Here is a 20346-nt window from a genome sequence, read left to right as displayed (position 1 = left end):
TTACATACCCCCAGTGAGGGATGGGGGCTGCATCCACCTCCATCCACCAATGGCTGTGTTTTCCTTCCCAGCGATTCTCGCCTCGTGCCCAGGGATTAAACAGAAGGAACGTGGCCTATTTTATAAGGAACACTGAAAGAGAACCAGGTTATTTTTAAGGCTTGTGGTTGTATTCCTGCTGCTGGGAAACATCCCCTTCCTGAGGTCAGGGGAGGACAGGCAGTAACCTGGAAAAGGGACAGCATCTCTCCGGGGCCAAGCTCTGCTGGCAGGGTTTAAATCCTCAGAACTGAAGGATTGGGTTATTCCAGGTTTGCAGGATCAGATGCAGCTTCAGTGCTGCCACCCCCCCACCTGAGGAAGGGCTGAGGGCCCAGGAGGGCTCCTGCCTGGACATGAAACACAATCCACAGCCCAGTCAGTCTCAGAAGTTTATTGGCCAGGTCCTTCCCTGGCACCCTTCCCTGCCAAGCTGGCCATAAAGCTGGCAGAGGTTGAGGGAAGATCATGGCATGGTTTGGGTTGGAAGGAGCCTTAAAGGTCATCTTGTTCCACCCTCCTTCCACGGGCAGGGACACCTTCCGCTATCCCAGGTTACTCCAAGCCTCATTTAACCCAGCTTGAACATTTCCAGGGATGGGGCAGCCACAGTTTCCCTGGGGACCCTGTGCCAGGGCCTCAGCACCCTCGTAGGGAACAATTTCTTCCCAATATCCCATCTGTCCCTGCCCTCTGGTAGTGGGAAGCCATTCACCCCCTGTCCTGTCACTCCAGGCCCTTGTCCAAAGTCCTTCTCCAGGTCTCTTTGAGGCCGTTTTGGCCTTTGGAAGGGCTCTAAGATCTCCCTGGAGCCTTCTCTCTCCAGGTGAACACCCCCAGGTCTCCCAGCCTGTCCCTAGAGTCCTCAGAGAGCATCTTGGGAAGAAGGAAGGGGACCATAACCCCAGGCCATCCCACCTGTGACAGGCTGGATCCAACACCTCTCCTGGGTGAGTAACACCAGCAGCTGGTCTCAGGTCGGGTTTCAGCAGGAGCTGGAGGCGCTGGGGCTCACAGGTGGGGTTGGACACAGAGCAGGAGGGGAGGCTGTCACAGCTCGGGTGACTGAACCAGTTTCCAGGCACCTATTCAAATGCAAACAGAGAATCCAGCCGGGGCAGGATGGATCCTTTGGCTTTGAAACCCCTTCGGGAAGCTTTAGCCATGCAAATGCAGGGGTTCAACAAAGGTGGGACTTCATTCCCAGGGAAGCATCATGTGCCTCCAAAATCCCCCCTGCTCTGAACCAGAACAGCTGCAGGACCTTGGAACAGCATTGTCCACACTTCTGGGAGTGAGCACAGGAGCCCCCTGAGCTCAGGCAGACAACCCCACTCTGTTTTGGGGAGGTATGGTCCCAGGGCTCCAGCCTCTCTGTCCCAACGCCAAAACGTCCCTGGCAGCTCTCACCAGCCGCAGGAGATGCTCTGGATTGCACCAGGAGCCAGGAGCAGCATCCTGGTGTCCCCTCAGGGGGCACAGGCCACGCTGCCTGAGGGCAGGCGATGAGGAGCAGTCTCCTGGGAGGGCAGGAGGACACCAAGGCAGGTGAAGGGCGGTCAGGTCCTCCTAGGAGCTGCCCTGCATGGAAAGCTCAGAGCCAGAGCCGAGGCTGACAGCTGCCTAGCGTGACGAGGCTCAGCACCTCCACTGGGCTCCGAGCCAAGCCCAGTGCCCCGGGATGCCGGGAGCCCTCCCTCCCTGCTACGTGCCTGTCTGATTGGGGCCAGTCATGCCCACAGCCTGCAGAACAGGCTCAGCTGGCAGCAAGCCCGGCAGGACGGGATGGAGCCCGGGGGAAGAGCTGGAACGTCACCCTGGGAGCACCTCAAACAAACCCACACAGGGCCGGGGCTGGCCCCGGGAACCTGGCATCTGTCCCACCACCTGCCCACGTGGGATAAAGCACACGGATTTACGCTGCAGGGCCAGAGGAGATTCCCAGGTCCTAGGGAAAGTGTGGAGTGGTGAGGACCTTGCCACCAGAAAGCATCCCCGTGCCTGCCACGGCTCCCCAGCCCAGCTGCGATTTAAATTTCAGACAAATTGAGCCTGACCTCTGTTTCCACACCCAGCAACTGCAAGGCAGACAGACAATGACGGAGGGATAACCACATCCCAGAGCCTGGGCTCCCCACCCCTCCTGCACAAACAACACACCCAGACACAGCTCCCTGGCAGTGCAGGACCGACCTCCCCATGCTCAGCACCTTCCCAGGGACTGGAGAGAGGGAATCTGGGCTGGCACAGAGAGCTGGGACAGGGTCTGACCTGAGCATCACCCTGGCTGTGCCTAGCAGGGGGAACCTGGAGGTTCATGTTCATGGGAGGAGCTGGGTTGGGTCACACCCCTATTAGAGCTGGTTTCCAGCTTGTTCCCTAAAACAGACACCACTGATCCCCCACAATTTCCCTGGGCTGGGAGCAGGAGGGAGCTTCATTTATATCCACAGTCAAGGGAATTACAGGGGTGCTCAAGGGAACCAGCTGGTGCTTGTATCTTTGCCTGGAGGAGCCAGCTCAGGGTCACGCTTCGGAAATATTTGAGAAGCACAGCAATTAAAAGATTGGAGCTGGCAGGCTGAGCTGTCTCCCTCTGCCCTGATCCATGCCTGTGTCCACCCACCTGCATCTGCCCGGAATCACTCCTCTAGGCGGGCACACACTCACCCACCTCCCAACGCGGTGGGGGTGGCACTGAAACTCCACTTGGCTCCATCCCCCGAGGTGCTGCTGACCCTAATGGGCAGGCAGGACTTCTCCCCTCTCCCCCAGGGGTGCTCCCTGCTCCCCGTTGGCAGCTGTGCCTCTCCACGCCCGTGCCAGCGTGTGCCGGCAGCGTGGCGTGCACAGCAAGCCCCGTCCTGCCCGCCCGCCCCGCAGCAGCTGCACCCTGCGCTCCCCCTGGCCTGGGAGGAGCTGGGTTGGGTCGCTGCGCTCCTTTGGTGGCTGATCCCGAATCACTGAGCACTGCTGGGTGTATCCGTGTGGCTGACAGGGCTCTGATCAGCAGCTCTGCTTGCCCCAGCGTTCCCATCCTTCGCCCTCCGGCTGTTTGGCCGGTCCCTGCGGGACCCCAGCTGATTCTGCCCACCCTGGCACATCTTGCTGGGCTCGGGATACGTGCACAGGTGGTCCCTACAGCCCCATAGCCTGGTCACCCACAAACCCTGGTCTCCCAGAGCTCAGAATGCCAGGTTTTCTTCCCATGGTGGAGAGAGGCCCAGAGAGAAGCAGCAAGACAAGAGCTCCAGGAAGTCACAGGCAGGAGCGGAGGCAGCCACGGGCTCTCTGGTGCTGGCTGCAGGGCTCTCCAGGGAGGATGCTCCAGCCACTGCCGCTGCTGCCACCTCCCAGCCCTGCTGTCAGTACTGATGGGACTCACACAGGGCCTCGGCCTTGGCTTTCCCACGCAGGAGCAGCATTGGGAAGTGGGAGGAGGAAACGGATCTGCTCCATGTTCCCGGTGCTTCCTCTCAGCCCTCTATGCCCTGTTTCTTCTCTTGTGGGAGCAGGGAACAGCCTGCTCAGATAACAGATCTGATAGATCTGTCACAGATAACAACGGCAGTGACAGACACTGCTGGGGCATGTGAAGCACTGTGCACACCCCCAGACTGGACTGCCCCCCACCATCATCCTGCACCCTGGGACAGCCACTGAAATGCTCGGGGCTGGTTCCATCCTCCAGCCCTTGGACGTTTGCAGGATGCTGTCGGAGGTGTGGGGGGCAGCAGCAGGATGCTCAACCCCCCCATCTGGCCAAGGCAGACTCTGAAATGCCCACCCATGGGCAGTGAAGGCCCAGCTGCCTACTGCCAGGTGGCAGAGGGAAAAGGCAGGAATGCTAATGGAGTACAGGTTCTAGCCAATGGATTTGCTGTGTCCTGAGAGTGTGGTCCAGACATGAGGGTACAGAGGGGGTGGATGGTGGAGCAGGGAGACCTTTGTGGATGCTGAAGGACCACACAGAGCACAGCTCCACCTTTGGGGAAACTGAGGCACAGCCTTCTGAGGGGGTGCATGCAGCCCACAGGGACCTTAGCCCTTCCCTGTCCCCATGCCAGGACAGCAGAGCAGAGGATGAGCTCCTGGGGCATTGGGACACCTCCCTGCTCCAGCTGCACACCCCAACTTCAGGACATCCCAGGGACTGAGCTTCCACGGGGCACCCCAGGCAGGGGATGCCCTTGCCCAGGCAGGTGCAGGGGAGCTGGGATATTGGCTCAGCTCTGGAGGCTGCCTGCAGTGTCAGAGGCTGGCTGCCAGCCCGGGGACGGCGGTGGCAGGCTCAATTCCAGTGCCCATTGTGCTCCTGAGGGAGCAGGGCTGGGGGAAGGGACACGTTCTGGCCTCAATGTGGGGCCAAGGCCACCATGGTCATCCAAAGCATGGCCAGCAGGGCTGGGGACCTGCCACTCCTGCAGGATTAGCACAGGGTCAGACACCATTCCCACAGCTGCTGAGCTGGGATGGGGCTGGGATGAGGAGGGAATGGGGTGAGATGGTGCCAAGGAAGGATACGGTCAGGTGAGGATGAGGCTGGGGTGGGATGGGGCTGGGGCAGGATGGGACCAGGGTGGGACAGGGCCAAGGCAGAACATGGCCAGGGTAGGATGGAATTGCAGTAGCACGGGGCTGGGATAGGATGGAGCCAGAGTGGGATGGGACCAGGATGGGACAGGGCCAAGGCAGAACATGGCCAGGGTAGGATGGAATTGCAGTAGCACGGGGCTGGGATAGGATGGAGCCAGAGTGGGATGGGACTGGTATGGAAATGAGTGGGATGGTGCCATGTAAGGATGCAGCCTGGCTAGGATGGGACTAGAGAGGAACAGGGCCAGGCTAGGATGTGGCCAGGCTAGAACAGGGCTGGGATGGGACTGGGGTGGGATGGTACTGGGGTGGGATGGTGCTGGGATGGGATGGGATGGGGCTGGGGTGGGATGGGGCTGGGGTGGGATGGTACCAGAGCATGCTAGGAACAGGGTAGGATGGAGCCAAGGCAGGATGTGGTGAGGGTGGGATGAGGCTGGGCTAGGATGGGACTGGTGTGGGAGGGACCCAGGGTGGAATGGGGCCACGGTGAAGGGGCCTGCCCTGGCTGTGGGATGCAGGAGAAAGCACATCCTGCCTGGATGGAGGCTGTGTGCAGGGCTGTCCCTCAGAGTGCTGCTCCCTGCAGCCTGGGGCCAGGGAGGGCTGGGGAGGATGGAGCGCAGCCTGCAGCATTCCCAGCGTCGCTGTTAGTTTAACAATACCCCGCTGGCCTGCATGCCGGGGCTAATTTTATCCTTGGAGCCAGGCCAAGGCGGCCCTAACTTTCCTCGCTGTGATTTATCCCAGCCATTTCCCTTCAAAAACAAGGCCCCCGTGCCAGCCCTGCTGTCTCCCGGGCAGCAGCACACTGTCCCAGCCAGGGCAGAGTGGGGCAGGATCTGCCCCTTGGGGGGCTGTTTAGAGAGCAGGAGGGTGGTTGCTGTGGGAACCCCTCCTGGGGTCATTCCCCCCACAGCACGGGGATATTCAAAGCTGGCTAGAAGCCAGGGGATGCTCAGGCAGAGCCTTCCCCAAGATCCTGGAGCAGCTCTGTTTTCCACAGACATCTCTGGGAAGGAGGTGGGTGTTTTTTCTACCAATGATTTTATTGAAAAGGCTGTGGGGCTATTTTTTTTCCCTTTTTTTTCCTTTTTTCTCCCTTTTCCCAGTCAGCAGCCATACTTGAGAAAGAGATTTCCCTTTGCCTCTGTGCATCTAGTTAAAAACTGATCGGTAAAAATGCTGCAGAAAAATGGAAAATATTGAAAATATCCTGTGACAAACAAACAAAAAAATCTCTTCCAAATAAAGATCTCCTTTCTTCTCTCTTTTTTTTTCCATCAGAAAAGCTTTTAGTGTGCAAAATGTCGACCGCTTAGATTTCTTCTCCCAGCAGGCTGGGATGCACCCAGCTCCAGGAGAGTGGGTTTTCAGAAAGCTAAAAATCACTGGGCAGAGACCCCAGCACCGTTACCTCCCCACCTGTCCCTCTTGTGACCCACCACGCTCCCGCCAGACCTGTGGCAGGGGGGGAGGTCCCCAGGGAAAGAAAGGAAGAGGCGGCACGGCCAGCCCGCGGGCGAGCCCCTCCCTGCCAGCCCGGGAAGGGGGAAGAAAGCCCAAAGTCATTTGGTCACTAGCGTGATGAGTTCCCGTCCGGCCCCAAGGAGCCCTGGGGGCTGCGGGCACAGCGGGACGAGGCTTAGAGGTTGTCGTACATGCGCAGCGTCTTCTCCAGCTGCTGGCTGACGCGCTGGTAGAAGACGATCTGCTGCCTCAGGTAGGACTGCATCATCCTCTTGAAGTCGGCCACGCGCCGCTCGTGGAAGTGGTTCATCTCGGCCTGCAGGGCGAAGCCCACCACGCGGCAGCGCTTGCGGATCCCGTCCGCCTCCTCCTGGTCCATCCTGCCCTCGTCGCTCATCCGCTGGCTCTCCTTCACCTTGGCGAAGGCGCCTGGCGGGGCAGGGAGCAGCGTCAGGGGATGTGTGCGACCCTCGGGCCCCCTCCCTGCGCAGCCACGCTTGATCCCGTCACCCCCGTGCCGGAGCACCGGCCGGGCCCAAAGCAGAGGCACAGACCCGCCCCATGTAAGAGAGGGATCTGCCTGCATCTCCTCCTGCCCATCAAACCCATCCCTCTCTTGCAGGAAGGCAAAGACTGGGAGCATTTTCTCTCTGGACTCTGGCATCCCCAGCTCCTTTTCCATCCTCATGTACAGCTGGTTTTGGGGGTCTGGGATCCTGGAGCACTGTGACTCAAGGCTTGGGGTGCAAAGCTGACGTGAGGCAGTGTTAGCACAATGAAGCACCCTGGCCAAGCCTGCCCTCCAAATATTCCATGCCATTCCATGAACAGGGGTCAGGAGCGGCCCTGGGAGACCCCAGCCCAGGAAGCAGTGATCCAGGATGTGGCAAGGGCACGTGGTGCTGTCTGGAGCTCAGCTGGGAAAGCATCTCCCACTCCCGGAGGCAGCTGATGCTCTGACACCAGTTTTTGCCTCTCCTTCCATGTTTTTTTACAGCTTGGTTTCGAAAGAATCCTGCCTGGCTCCAGCCCTGCATTCCTCCCTCTCATTAGCACAGAGGCTAAAAAACTAAAAACAGGATCTGGCCCGCACTGGGCTTTCTTCCCTTCTCCCTGCCCCTTGCCGGGAGCACCAGACCCGGGGTTACAGTGCTCCCGCTGCGCCAGCCCTGCTCCCAGAGGGGAGGAGGAGGAGAAGGAAGAAGCAAAGTTTGGAGGCCAAATCCTGCCTTCCGCTCTGCCCACGCGGCCTCGCTTCCGGACGGGATCCAGCCCCTCTCCGTGGGTAAACAACACTCAGAGGAAAGGCAGGGAAGTTGCCCGGGCAGGATTGAATCCTCCCTGCGCCCTTTGCCTTCCCAGCCTCCCCCAGGGATGCAGAGTGATGCACAGACATCCCTGCATGCTGGGACACAAACGGCCCTGGTTTCACCCTGGGGAAAACCTGTCCTCCAGACTCTGGGGACTCTGGTGTGGGTGTCCCCTCCCTGCTGCTGGCAGCTGGGCGGGGAGGAGTGTGTGTGGACTTTGGCCCCACACCCACACCGCTGGCTGCCTGGGTGCAAAGGGACACCGAGCCCTGCCTGCCTGCTGCCTGCCCCAGGGAGAGAACAGCAGACACTTCTCCCCCTCTCTGATCCCACCAAACCCAGGGAACCAGGACAAATGGGACATGAAGAGCTCTGATGCCCTGGGGGTGCTAACCCACTCCAGCTGAGTTGGAGGTGCAGGGACACACTCCTGAAAAGTGTGACCCTGGTTGTCCCCAGAGGTTCAGTGCCACTATGCCACTGCCCTACCCCCTCGGCCCCTCTGATGGACCCAAGGTCATATCCAGCCATGTTCCAGCCCTGGGGGAGCAAGCTCTGGTATTCCTGCTGGCCATCCACCCACTGCCTTGGCAGGAGGGGAGGATGAGAATGGGACAAGTGGCAGTGGGTGGGGATGCACAAGAGGCGCAGGGCAGGTCACCCCAGACCTAACAGCAGCAGTGCTGGCTCCTGCTCATGGTCTAGGGGAAGTGACACCCGTGCTGACCACCCCTGGCAGTGCTTCGGGTAGCACCAGCAGCAGTTACAGAGTCCATGGCATCACTGGGGCAGACTCTGGACCCAACAGCCCCAGCAGACTCTGCCAGGCTGGGCTGACTGGAGGGCTGTGCCAGCAGAGTCCACACCATGCCCCTAAGAGGCACAGGCAGTGGTTCCCACCTCCATTCCCATCCTCATTCCCCATTCCAATGAAGGATTTCCTCATTGCATCCCCAACCTACTTGCAGCACCATTCCCACTCACATGGGCCCATTCCTGGGGAGAAGAATGCCTCCTTACCTTTCTGCAGGTGGATGATGTCTGGGAAGTTGGAGAGGAGCCCTTGGTACAAGGAGAGAGTGTCCAGCATGAGGAACAGGTCATTCTTGGGCTGCTCAGCAAACATCTCCCCCACAGTCTCGTACGTCTTGCCCGTGTGGGAGATGGCGTTGTTGAGGGCATCCAAGCTGTAGGGAGGGTCCATGTGGAAGGAGTGGCTGATGGCTTGGAAGGCATTGCCCAGCTTCTGGAACTCCTTCCGGAAGCCCCCCACGTGCTTGCGCACCAGCTCCGACGCCACGTTGGTCAGCTGCAGGACGCTGTCATCCATCTTCTTGCTGAAGGCCTTGAAGGCATCCACGCGGTCCTCCACATCCTGCAGGTCCTGGTGCTCGGTGGGAATCTGGATGGTGAGGAGGAAGCTGGCGCCCACCATCTCGTCCTTCTCCGCCCGGCGTTTGCCCAGCTTCCACTGCTTCTCGTCGCGGCAGCAGAGGAAGTGCTGGAAGCCCTCGTACTGGGAGAGGACGGGGTGGCTGGTCATGTGCTCCATCCAGAGGATCAGCCGCCGCTTGCGCTTCTCGATGAAGTCCTCCTCGAAGCGGCCGGTGGCCTGCTTCTCGGGCAGGTGCGGCACCGAGATCACCGTGAACTTGTGCAGCAGGCGGTTGTAGAGCCAGTCAAAGTGCTTGTAGCGCCGGTACACGGGAGAGTTGAAGTTGCTGGGCGTCAGCTTGTAGGAGATGTAGCTCTTGATGCCCTTGAACTTGGTTTGCTTGGTGGGGTCCTCCACGGAGCAGATGAACGGGTGGGGGTTGGCCCTCCACTGCGGGCCCCTGGAGCCCATCTCGATGCAGTAGGTCTCGGCGATTTTGGACATCAGGGGCACGTCGCCCAGGATGAAGGCTTCCACGCCGGAGCGGACGAAGCAGGAGAAGCGGTTGAGGTTTCTGCCCACCACGCTGCCCCTCTTGGAGGAGCTCATGCTGTCCTGCCTCTCCAGAGCCGGCTTGGGCCGGTGGCCGGCGTGCTGGTGGTGGCCATAGGCCGCTGGGCACGGCAGGCTGGGCGAGGGGTGCCCGTTGGTGCCCGGCGCGCTCCGGGGCTCCTCCACCACCGTGCACGTGTCGTCCCAGTCATCCCAATCATCGTCATCGTCATCCTCAAAACTGCCCTGGTAGGAGATGCCGGGGTTGGGGGATGCCGAGTACAAGGAGGAATCGTGCCCGGGGGAGCCGACCGGGCTGCTGGAATAGTCCGTGTAGTTGGAGCCCGAGCGGGAGCGGAGGATCTCGACGTAGGAAGCGGGGAAGAGGCCGGTCTCCCCACGGCTGTTTTGGCCCTGTAACCACCCGTCCAGGGAGTTCTCGCTGAAGATGACGAGCTCCTCGTTCTCCTGGATGCTGATCTCCTCTTTGTTTTCGCTCTGGAAATTGTAAAGAGCTCTGGCTTTCAACGCCATGGCCGGTCCCGGGTCGGGAAGGGGGGGGAGCCAGCGGAACGCAACCCCCCCGGCCAAAACACCCCCCCAAATCCCGGCAATACCGCGGGCTCGCGCGGCTCCGGGATCACCACCACGCGCTGAGGGAAATGGCTTGGCCGCTTTCCCAGGAAAATAATAACAAAAAAAAAAAAAAAAAAAAAAAAAAAAAAAAAAAAAAAAAAAAAAAAAAAAAGGTGGAGAAGAAATCCCTTACGAGGTGACGCCAATGTCCCTATGTCCAAGAGACCCCCCCGATCCCGGCGCCCCGGTTAAAAAGAACATTCCGCGTTTATAAACTGCATTCCCTGGATAAAAACAAGATTCCCAGTCACGCGAGCTGCGTTCCCCCGGCTCCTCCGGGATGTGAATCCCGGCCGGCCCGAGAGCCGGGCTCTGCCATGTCCGCGCAGGGTTTATCTCTCCGGGAGGCTGATCCCGAGGTTTCACTCTCCGGGAGGAAAACCCCTGGCTGCCAACGAGGAAATAAATCCAAAGCGATTTTTCTCGGGGCTCCCGTGGATAAAGCACCCTAAATTTCCCGTCGGTGGGCGCTGAGAGAGCGGCGGGAGCGACCCCAAACCCTGTCCAACCTCCCGGTGATCCCGGGATTTTGCAATTCCTTTCCGGGCCGACTTTCCCGATGGTTGGCGGGGTCTGTTTTTTCCCTGAAATCCGTAAATCTCCCGCAGGACGGAGGCGGCGCCGGCGGTGGTGCCCGTGTCGGTGTCGGGGCCGCTCCTGCAGCCACCGGCTCTGGCGGGGCAGCGCCGGGGCCGCTCCCGTTGCCGAAGGGGTGGCGGAGCCGGCCGCCAGCCTCCCGTGACGCAGGGCAGCGCTCCCCGCTCCGCCGCCCGGTTCGCGGCGGGGAGCGGCCCGGCCCGGCCCGGCCAGCCGCACGCTGCCCTCTGCAGGCAGCTGGCCCCGGGGGCACGAGTCCCCGCCCGCGGGGGCTGCGGCCGCTCTCTCGTCCCTGCCGGGACGTGCCCCTCGCCCGTGCCCGGTCCCAGCCCGCAGCGCCCCGTCCCGGTGCCCGGGCGCTGGGGAAACTGAGGCACGGGACGAGCGGGCTCCTACAAGCCCCGCGGCGGCCCCGGGCAGGCCGAGCGCCGGCAGCGCCTCCTCCGCATCCAGAGAGAGTGAGCGCGGCAGCGGGCGGGGTGGGAGCCGCCGGGATGGGAGCGCGGGGCGCGTTGGGCCGGCCCGGGGCCGCCTGAGGGGAGCGGCCGCGCCGCGTGTGCCCTGGGTGAGCTGACACCCCGCCGGCTTGTTCCCTCGACCCCAGGAGGCGGCTGGACTACGTGAACCATGCCAGGAGGCTGGCGGAGGACGACTGGGCAGGGGTGGAGAGCGAGGACGCGGACGAGGAAGGGGAAGATGCGGAGGAAGAGGCGATGGACGTGGATGCTGGCAAGAAGCTGCCCAAGCGCTACGCCAATCAGGTGAGGAGCCACCTGTGTCCCCGTGGCGAGGTGTGGCCGTGGGGCAGGGCTGTGGGTGGTTTGAGGCCACGGTGATGGCCATTTGGGGGCTGGGAGGAGTGTGTCCTGCCCGGCTTGGTGTTCGCAGAGAAACTGTGCTTAGTTCGCTTCCAAAATGTGCTGAGTTCAAATGGAAAACACGTGGAGATGGGATGTGCTTTAGAATCTCTAAGGTTGGAAAAGACCTTCGAAGGTCACTGATTCCAGCCATTAATTCTGCATCACCACGTTCACCACTTCAGGAGATTTCAGCTCAGACAGCAGCATGAGTACCTTGTTAGGCAGTATTCAACTAAAAATTTCTGTTTCCCTGTGTTTGGAAAGGAAAAAAGGGCAAACTCAGCTGGGTTTTATCAGCCTGGGTGCTGGATCGGTCCTAGATAACACACAGCCACTTAGGCAACCTCTGAAGAGGTCAGCTTGTCCAGGCTCTTTACTCCTGACATTTTGGAATCTCTAAGCTTCGCTGTGTTTTTAAAAATTAAAAAAAAAATATCACTGGGCGCCCCACACCTCGTTCCTGGAGTGGGGCCAAGGTGTGGGGTGCCCAGTGTGAGCCCTGTGCTGTGGTCTGAAGCTCAGTCAGCAGCTGGGAAGCAAGAGAAAGGCTTGGGGAAGAACGTGTTAGGCAGGTTGGACTTCATTAGAGGGGAGGGAGGGAGCCCTTTGGGGGGTGACAAGCAGTGCCAGCTGCCCTTCAAACACCCAGTGGCAAAGCAAAGTCAAAACCTCCTTGCTCTACCCTTGAGTCGTTTGTTGTTCATGACTTCAGGAGAGCTGTTACTGACTGGTTCTTCTCCCTGGGCTCTCTGTAGCTGATGCTGTCGGAGTGGCTGGTGGATGTCCCCTCAGATCTGGAGCAGGAGTGGGTTGTGGTGGTGTGTCCCGTCGGGAAAAGGGCTCTTGTCGTGGCCTCCAGGGTAAGTGGGCTTCCACCAGCTGCTAAAGGACCTGTACCCATTCACAGCCAACATAAAGCTGGCTTGACTGGGTTTTTTCTCTCCTTTTTTCCTCACAGGGCACAACAGCAGCTTACACCAAGAGTGGCTTCTGCGTCAACAGGTTCCCATCCCTGCTGCCAGGAGGAAACTGGCACAACTCAACCAGTGACAAAGGTGTGAGGAGGATCTGGGGTAGAGAGAGGGGAACTGCCTGGGAGCTTGTGTGTGCTGACAGGCCCAGTGCTGCTCCTCCAGCTCCCCAAAGTCCCGTGGCTCTGCCCCTTTTTTGTGGTGGGGGTGGCCAGTTTCAGCTTTAGGCCAGTTTCTGTATCTCTGGAGGTAACTAGATGGGAACAGTATCAGATATCTTTATAAGCACATAGAATCCCTGAGTGGTTTGAGTTGGAAGAGACCTTAAAGCTCAGATTGTTCCACTGCCCTGCCAAGGACAGGGAATGTTCCACTATCCCAGGTTGCTCCAAGCCCTGTCCAGCCTGGCCTTGGACCTTTCCAGGCATGGGGCAGCCACAGCTGCTCTGGGCAACCTGTCCCAGGGACTCAGCACCTTCACAGGAAAGAATTTCTTCCTAACAGCTAATCTAAAATTGCCCTTTTCCAGTTTAAAACCATTTCCCTGTGTCCTGCCACATATTTTAAGAAGCTTCCTGTTTGACTGACACTCTTAAACCACAACATCCTCTCTGTCCTCTAACAGACACCTTTGAATGGTGTCATCTTCCTTAATATGTCTTGGAATTCTTTTTTTTTTGCCCCAAAAAGAGAGGCTTATTGTCTGGCAAATGCCATTTCCTGAAACATGCCCATGCTTGTTGTGCCTCTGACTGGTTCCTTTGCAGCCTCGTGGGACTCCTCAAGCTCAAGGCTTTTTGTGGCTGCAGTTTGTGTCAGCAGGAGGGGATCCCTCTGCACGCCACAGTCTCACATCAGGGCAGGATTATTGTCAGAGAGCTGGGACTTGGTATTTGCCAACTGGCTTGGGCAGTGCTAGGAGCAGGTCTGGACCTCCCTGTGTTTGTGTGTGCAGTGTACAGCATCCTGGACTGCATCTACAGCGAGGCCAAGCAGACCTACTACATCCTGGACGTGATGTGCTGGAGAGGACACCCTGTTTATGACTGCCAGGTACTGAGCCCTGCCCTCCCTGGTGTTCCCTGAGCTGCTTTGCTCCAGCACTGCAGGGAGGTCACTCTGCAAAAGGCAGATATTTCTCCTAAGCACCAGCATCTCTACAGTTTTAGGGATGCAGTTTAAGTGTGTACATGTTTTTGGGGGGGAGCAGCAGGGTTTGGGGTGCTGTTTCTGCAGATGAAGTCAAGTTTTTAAATCTCCCAGGTGAGTGCAGGGGAGCAAAGGTGCTCGGCAGACGCTGACAGGTGATGTGGGGTGAATGGTTACTAACTCTGTCTCCTTTCACAGACTGACTTCAGATTCTTCTGGCTCTCCTCAAAAATCCAAGAGGAGGAAGGGCTGGGAGAGAAAAGCAGGATTAATCCGGTAAGTCCTTTTGTACTGAGGGGGAGGCTGGGGGGTAAGCTCTCCTGTTCAGCAGGCTTCAGCAGTTTCTTTCACAAGTGGAAGTTTTTTTTTCCTTTCCCCTCACAGATCAGGCTTCAAAGTGTAGATCTGATGAAATGGGATGCTGTGGTCAGGATGTAAATAGAACCACTGCATATTGTAAATGAGTTTAGTGGGATTTTTTTCTCCCCATCCAAAGTGCTGAAGGAGATCACACTGCAGGGTATCAGCTAACTTCCATGCTGTTTTTAGCTTTCCCTTGTAATGGAATGGAAAGCCAGTGTGGTTTCTTCAGGAGCAGTGTTGGTTGGCAGCCTGACTACAATGGGGTTTATTCTGGCAGTCTTGTGGGTTTGTAAAGCTTTAAGCCTTCCCTCTTTTTAAACTGATCATTGAAGTTGTCGGGATGAATGCTGGCTTGCCATCCAGAGTCCCTGCTGAGCCAGAATAAAAAGTCTTCCTTTGAAGGCTTACACATGAGGGTCAGACCTAGAGTCCACAGCAGCTTGGAACATGAATTTTGGGTACAGACATGAGAGATTTGTCTGCTCAGACATGGCCAAGCAGAGCAGCTCCTGTGAGCTGAGCATCTCGGTGATAAATGGGGCTGACTGCAGTGAGGGTGTCTGTGTTCAGAGAACATCCTGTCCTGACTCCCAACAGGAATATCCAGAAGATAACTACCTAATGGAGGGGGGGTCGTTTCAGCTTTCATTTCCTGGGTGGAAAGATTGGCTTGGCTGAGGCAGCAGCCTGGAGCAGACATCTGTCTGCTTTGCATCCTGCCCGGAGGTCATCATTTTCTATTTTGGTTAGAAGAGCATCTCTGGGTCAAGTCTCCTGAAAAGTCCTTTCTGCAGTCTTAGGTGCTTGGGAAAAAAGGTATCAGGAGTATGTGGGAGCTGTTCCTCACCCTTTCCCTCTTATGCCACATCCTGCAGTGGAGGAATCATTCCTTTAGCTGCTTGCACACCAGTGCTGGATTCAACAACTTGTTCTCCTGTAGACCAGAGAGTTGCCTCTTCTAACCCTCTCTTACTCTTCCAGTACAAATTCGTGGGCCTGCAGAACTTCCCCTGCTCCTCGGACAGCCTGTGTGAGCTGCTGGCTACAGACTTTCCCTTTGAGGTGAGCACACACAGGTTCTGTGTGGGTCTGGACCCCAGCCTTAGCAACAGTTCTGCCAGTGCTGGGAGAGAGGTGCATCCCCTCTCCTTGGAACTTTGCTCTCCTGAGGCTGCAGAAAGTTTGCCAAGTTGTTGTTTCCTGTGTGTGGGATGGATGCCTTTATGCCCATGTTTGATCTGTTGCCTTGTCACACACCTCATTCAACCACACCAACGAGCAAGAGCTAAACCACAGCACTCCCTGGGTTTGTACTGCCCTTGCTGCCCTTGGCTGTGTCTGAAAGAGCCTTTTGGGATGGGAGGACACAACTCAGGTTCACACAGCAGTGTGATAGACAGCTGACCTTTTTAGGGCCAAAACTAGTACTGACCACTGCCCTGGGTCAGTGGTTTCCCTGGGAAACGCTTGTGTGCATTTCCTTGGTGTTGGTGCTTCCAACAAGGCAGCTGGCTGTTTTGTGGGGAGGAAGGAGAAGGGTGGTGGTAAGATCCCAGTGGTTTCTGGGGGGTTTGGGTGTTCATGATGGGTGCCTAAGGTGTACTGGAGCTGGGGGCAGTTGGCTGTGACAGAAATTACTGAGCAGGACACCATGTTTGCTTCATCAGCTTTAAAAGTATTGAGTGGAAAGGGACCTGCTAGTAGCATCAAATTCCAGCTCTGGCTCTGCACAGGACAGCTCCAAGAATCCCACCCTGGGCCTGAGAGCGTTGTCCAAAGGCTCCCTGAGCTCTGGCAAGCTTGGGGCCAATGGCTGCTGCTCTGGGGAGCCTATTCCAGTGCGTGACCATCCCCTGGGGGAAGATATTTCCTATATCCACTCTAAACTTCCCCAACACAGCTGTTGTGCTGTTCTGACCTTTGGGGAAGGGCAGGACAGGCAAAGCCGTGTGCCACCCAGCTCAGTTCTGTGTGGTTGTGAGCAGTGAGTTGCAGGCTGTTGTGGAATCAGCTCTGGCTGCTTTTGCCTGCCCTGGCTGACTTGTCACTGCAAGGGAAGGGGATGGAGGAGGGAGTGGCATTCCGACCCGGTGACAGTGACAACATCTGTGAGCCAGAAGCTCTTCCAGTGGCTGCAGCTGTTCCTGAGAGTGCCCAGTCTCAGCCCTACATCAGGAATGTGCTCCACAGAGATTTCTTGTCCCATGAAGCCAAAAGCCACGTTGATGTGACAGTGTCTCTCATGGTCTCCCATCCTGAGTTAGCCATTAAAATAGGTGTAGGTTTAAGTTAAGGGCACGAACTTGGCTCTGAGGGCTGACTTTGCTTTCTGCTTGTGAAAGCCAGGACAGTCATCAGAGCAAGTTGGAAAGTCCCAACCCCTCACTGGTCTTGCCAGACCCTGCTCTGAACATGGATTGAAGAGCCTTCCCAGCTTTCTTTCAGCTGGCTTGCTCAATAATAAATGCTCCAAGTGCCTCTGTAGAAACAGTCATTCCTGGCTTTCCTGAGTCAAGTCTTCATTCCCTCCTGAGGCATCTGCTCCCAAGAGGAAAGGCTGAGGAGCGTTTGCCCGCTGCAGTCAGAGCAGCAAACTTCTGGGCTACAAAGGAGGCCATTGCGAAACTCTGGAGCAGGAGATGGAGCTGAACAGGCTCCAGCTGTGTAATTCAGCTGTGATTTGCCCCCTCAGGCCCTCTGCTGTGTCAGGGTGTGACCCCAAGAAACAAAACGTGGTGTACATTGGCTCAAAGCAGCCCCAACATCACAGGAACCATGGTGCTTTTTCCAGGAAGTAGGGAGCTGTGGGTCTCTGTGGTGTGCCACAAGAGGGAGCCCAAAAATCCCCAAAAACACCTTCTACCACCGGCACAGAACAGAATAAACTTTGCAGGAGGCAAAATACATCCTGGCTATGGGTGAAAGGTAACAGAGGTGGTCTTAGGTGTGGACCCTGCATCTTTTGATGCTGACAGGGATCTTGTGTGTGTGGTGGCCACAGAGGAGGTCAGTGCTTTCAGTCTGGGTCTTCTTCAAAGTTAATCTGTAACTTCAGAGCTAGGGCCTGATCCACTCTATTCAGTGGACTCTTATTCCCCAGAATTCAGTAGACTTTGGATCAGTTGACTGGCTCTGAATTTCAAGTGGTTTTTGGAGGGGATCTTAAGAACTGCTGTCCCTCTCACAGATCTGAGTAAAACCATGTTTTCCACCAAGGCAGGGGAGTCAAAGCCTCTGAGAAACCCTGATGTTTGGGAATGGGAGGACTGTTAAGTACCTAAAATCTGTAAAGCATGGCTGTGGAATGTTAAATCCTGCCAGGCCAGTCTCTCCTCAGGTTTGGGCCTTCAGGGACAGTGTCAGTCCCTGAAGTGGGGATGTGGCCACTGTCACTGTCGTGACTCGGGGTAGGGACCCAGCCAACAAATGAAATAAACGGGAAGGAACATAGGAGTCACTTAACTTGGGGAATGGGGAACCTGACCTAACTCCACCAGGCTGAACTCCTTTGAATTCTCCAGCTTGGGGAAGGTATTTGGAGTGATCTGGAAGGCCTTCCAGGCTCTGAGCTTTACCAAAACATTCCTGTGGGTGCCGGAGAATCCCCGTTGCTCATCAGGTGCCACGCACCCACAGGCATGGGCTGGATGTACTGGAGTGCTGCAGAAACTGATTCTTGCCAGGAGGCAGGGTGGGGGAAAAGCCTCTCACTTTATATGTCCAGAGGGGTCACACAAGCTCATCATGATGTTTACTGTTCTGGTTTTATGTTTTCCTAGCACAGAAATCCCCCTTTTTCTGGGATTATTTTGTAAGATGCTAACAGTGACTGAAAATTAGGGACAGAATAGTGCCAAAAGCTTTGCCCTCTCTGCCAGAGGTTAGCATCTGTGGAGCAGAAGTGGACATTTGTGCTCAGCCAGTGTTTCTGTTCTGGAGGCTGTAGGATCAGGGAGGGGTCTGGAAGCAGTTCATCCTGAGGTGGGCTCTTGTTCTCCTCTTTTCTGCCCACTCAGCCACTCTTCCTCATAGCCAAATGGCCTTTTAAGAGCTTGTGAAGCTGAGCTAAGAGGAGCACCACCTCCAGCATTAGTCAGCCTGACAGCAGGATCCAACCTTGCAGAGCACACCCCTGGGAAGCGTGGGAAGAGGGGGGATGAGAATCCCTGAGCACGGTGGGGAAGTGGGGAAAACGTCAGCCAGCTGCAGCACTGCAGCGTGTGGAAATAGTAGCACAAGAGTTAGGGCCTAAACCTTTAAAGTCCTGAGTGCCCTTAACTGTCACTGATTGCTAGGAGAAGTTCTCTCCTGGGAAACATTAAGAATTTTTTTGGCATAAGCCAGCTGAAAGAGCTGTTAGGAATCGGGGCTCCTTGGCGTCACACGCTCGGGCTAATTACTTTCCAAATGTATTATTTAAAATAACCCTAATCCAGTAAAGTGGGCTGCCTTATTCAGAGACTCTCTGGCTTTTCTGCAGAATGGGATGAAAGCATCCAGAGGACGTTGCTCTGTGCCGACACCAAGCTGGACTCATTTGCCTTTGACAATTTAAAGCCATCTGGGAGTCACTGATCTTTCAGGGCAGCAGCTCTGCAGGTTTCTCCTTTCCCTTCCGCTATTTATTGCACTGCTTGAGGAAAAATGATCCAGCTGGTGGTTTTGGCCGGCAGAGAGCAGAGCCGTTGTCTGGTGCCTGGTCATTCACCTGCAGGAGCCTCAGCTCTGCCCTTTCATTCATTCTCTTTCCTGCCCGCAGGTTGACGGGCTGCTCTTCTACCACAAGCAAACCCACTACACCCCTGGCAGCACCCCGCTGGTGGGCTGGCTCCGGCCCTACATGGTCCCCGAGATCCTGGGGCTCACTGTGCCTGCCACCGTGCTCACGGCCAAGCCGGACTACGCCGGGCGGCAGCTCCAGCAGATCATCGAGAGCAAGAGGAGTAAAAAGCTGGCGGCGGAAAAGGGCCACCCCGGCGGCGAGGCGGCCGCGAGGAACGGACACTACGAGCTGGAACACTTGTCCACTCCTCAGCCAGAAAAGTCTCCGGAGGGCCGGGATGGAGCAGTGAGCCAGATGGAGAGTTGAGCTGCTGGGACAGGCCAGCTGGGCAGAGAGCAGGGAAAAGGCTCCCTGCTTCTTCTCACTGTGCCTCGTGCTCCTGAGAGGGGGCAGAGTAATGATGATAGGATGGCTTTGTTTAAAGGGCATGACAGTGGAATATCTTGCCCCAGGTGCTGCTGGATTTTTGTATTTGTTGTTACTATGTACTCTTTGCCAGGACTCCTGTGAGGCCTTAACAGTCTGGTTCTCACTAAAGCAGTCATGTGTTGGGAAATTATCTGTCCCCATAGCGCAGGGATACAGTTCAGCTCCTGACCCTGCTTCTGTTAGAGTCTTGGCAAAACTCCAGCATAGGAACACTGCTTGGACCTCTGAGGTGCAGCTGCTGCATGTGACCCTTGCAGCAGTCCCACCTTCCCAGCCCTTCCCAGGATTGGGGCTTCTCAGCCTTTGATCCAGCTGTTTTCTGAGACCTTTCCAATTAAAGTTGTTACTAACAAAAAGTTTGCAGTGAGCTGCTGTAAGTCCAAAGGCTGGACTTTCCACACCCACGCGTTCTTGGGAAAATTTAAATTTCCCTGTGTTGCAGCAGGACCTGCCTCAGAGCAGGGCTTTGTGCCGCACAAGCACGGCAGAAGCCTCTCTCTCCTCGAGGCTTTTCTCAGTGGGGAGAGGAAGGAATGGCTTCTCTCTGAAAAACGCTACCATTGATCGTGCCAAATAAAAGGTTTCTCAGAAAGACAAATTCTTCTTAGCGTCTTCCTGCTACCTAAGGGTGGATGCGTGCCGTGCCTCCCAAACAGGGATTGAAAAATTGGTTCCAGTGCTGACTGGAGCAGAGGAAACGCTTGTGTGGGTTCAATTCTCTGCACATCGAGGTACTTCAGTCTCTTGTCCTGTCTTTCTCATCCCAGCCCAATCCCACCTTTTAAGCACCAGCTGCTCCCCCTTCCTAGTTTTAGGGGGATGAAATGATTGTTCTCTCTGGTTTCCAGAGGGGGATGAAAAGGAGAGAGATGAAACATCAAGCTCAAGGCAGTGTTGGGGACTGTCCTCCCAGCTGTCTATGGAAATTCCCCTGGAGGAGGTGCTGAGAGTGGGGATGGCCACCTGCAGATAGAGGGTGCACTTGTATCCTGCCCTAGCACCCCCCGTTTCTCCCTGGTTTCTGTGCCAAGCGTGTGGGCTGTGTGCGACCGTCTGGCCGGGCAGCACTATTGATGATAGCAGCAGGCAGCAGGAACTGGCCTGGCTGTGGGAGGGGGCTGCCCTCTGCTCCCCTTCCCGGCAGGGAAGTGGCACCCTGGCCCTGCAGCGTTCAGAGCTATCGCTTTCAAACAGCTGATTAAGTTACTGGTTTCAG

At 56.8% G+C, this 20346-nt stretch overlaps 2 protein-coding genes across 2 annotated transcripts; one reads left to right on the top strand and one right to left on the bottom strand.

The window, feature by feature from the left end:
- Positions 1-5663: 5663 nt before the first annotated feature.
- On the bottom strand, positions 5664-10025 carry SNX33 (sorting nexin 33). Its single transcript, XM_041427659.1, has 2 exons — positions 8436-10025; positions 5664-6534 (listed from the first exon to the last, which is right to left on the bottom strand). Exons 1-2 carry the CDS (start codon positions 9874-9876, stop codon positions 6281-6283), a joined length of 1695 nt encoding a protein of 564 aa, XP_041283593.1. The 5' UTR covers positions 9877-10025; the 3' UTR covers positions 5664-6280.
- SNUPN (snurportin 1) lies at positions 9875-19722 on the top strand. The gene is made up of 10 exons (XM_041427638.1): positions 9875-9888; positions 10587-10897; positions 10949-11033; positions 11180-11336; positions 12191-12295; positions 12394-12490; positions 13362-13459; positions 13754-13831; positions 14900-14980; positions 18678-19722. The coding sequence occupies exons 1-10, from the start codon at positions 9875-9877 to the stop codon at positions 19005-19007; spliced, it is 1356 nt and encodes a 451-aa protein (XP_041283572.1). The 3' UTR covers positions 19008-19722.
- The last annotated feature ends 624 nt before the right edge of the window (positions 19723-20346 follow it).

The sequence above is a fragment of the Onychostruthus taczanowskii genome, unplaced genomic scaffold, assembly GCF_017590055.1.
Source record: "Onychostruthus taczanowskii isolate IOZ18803 unplaced genomic scaffold, ASM1759005v1 scaffold118, whole genome shotgun sequence".
NCBI classification, from domain to species: Eukaryota; Metazoa; Chordata; class Aves; order Passeriformes; family Passeridae; genus Onychostruthus; species Onychostruthus taczanowskii.
The sequence above is the reverse complement of the archived record's forward strand: the minus strand, read 5'-3'. Positions and strand labels throughout refer to the sequence as shown.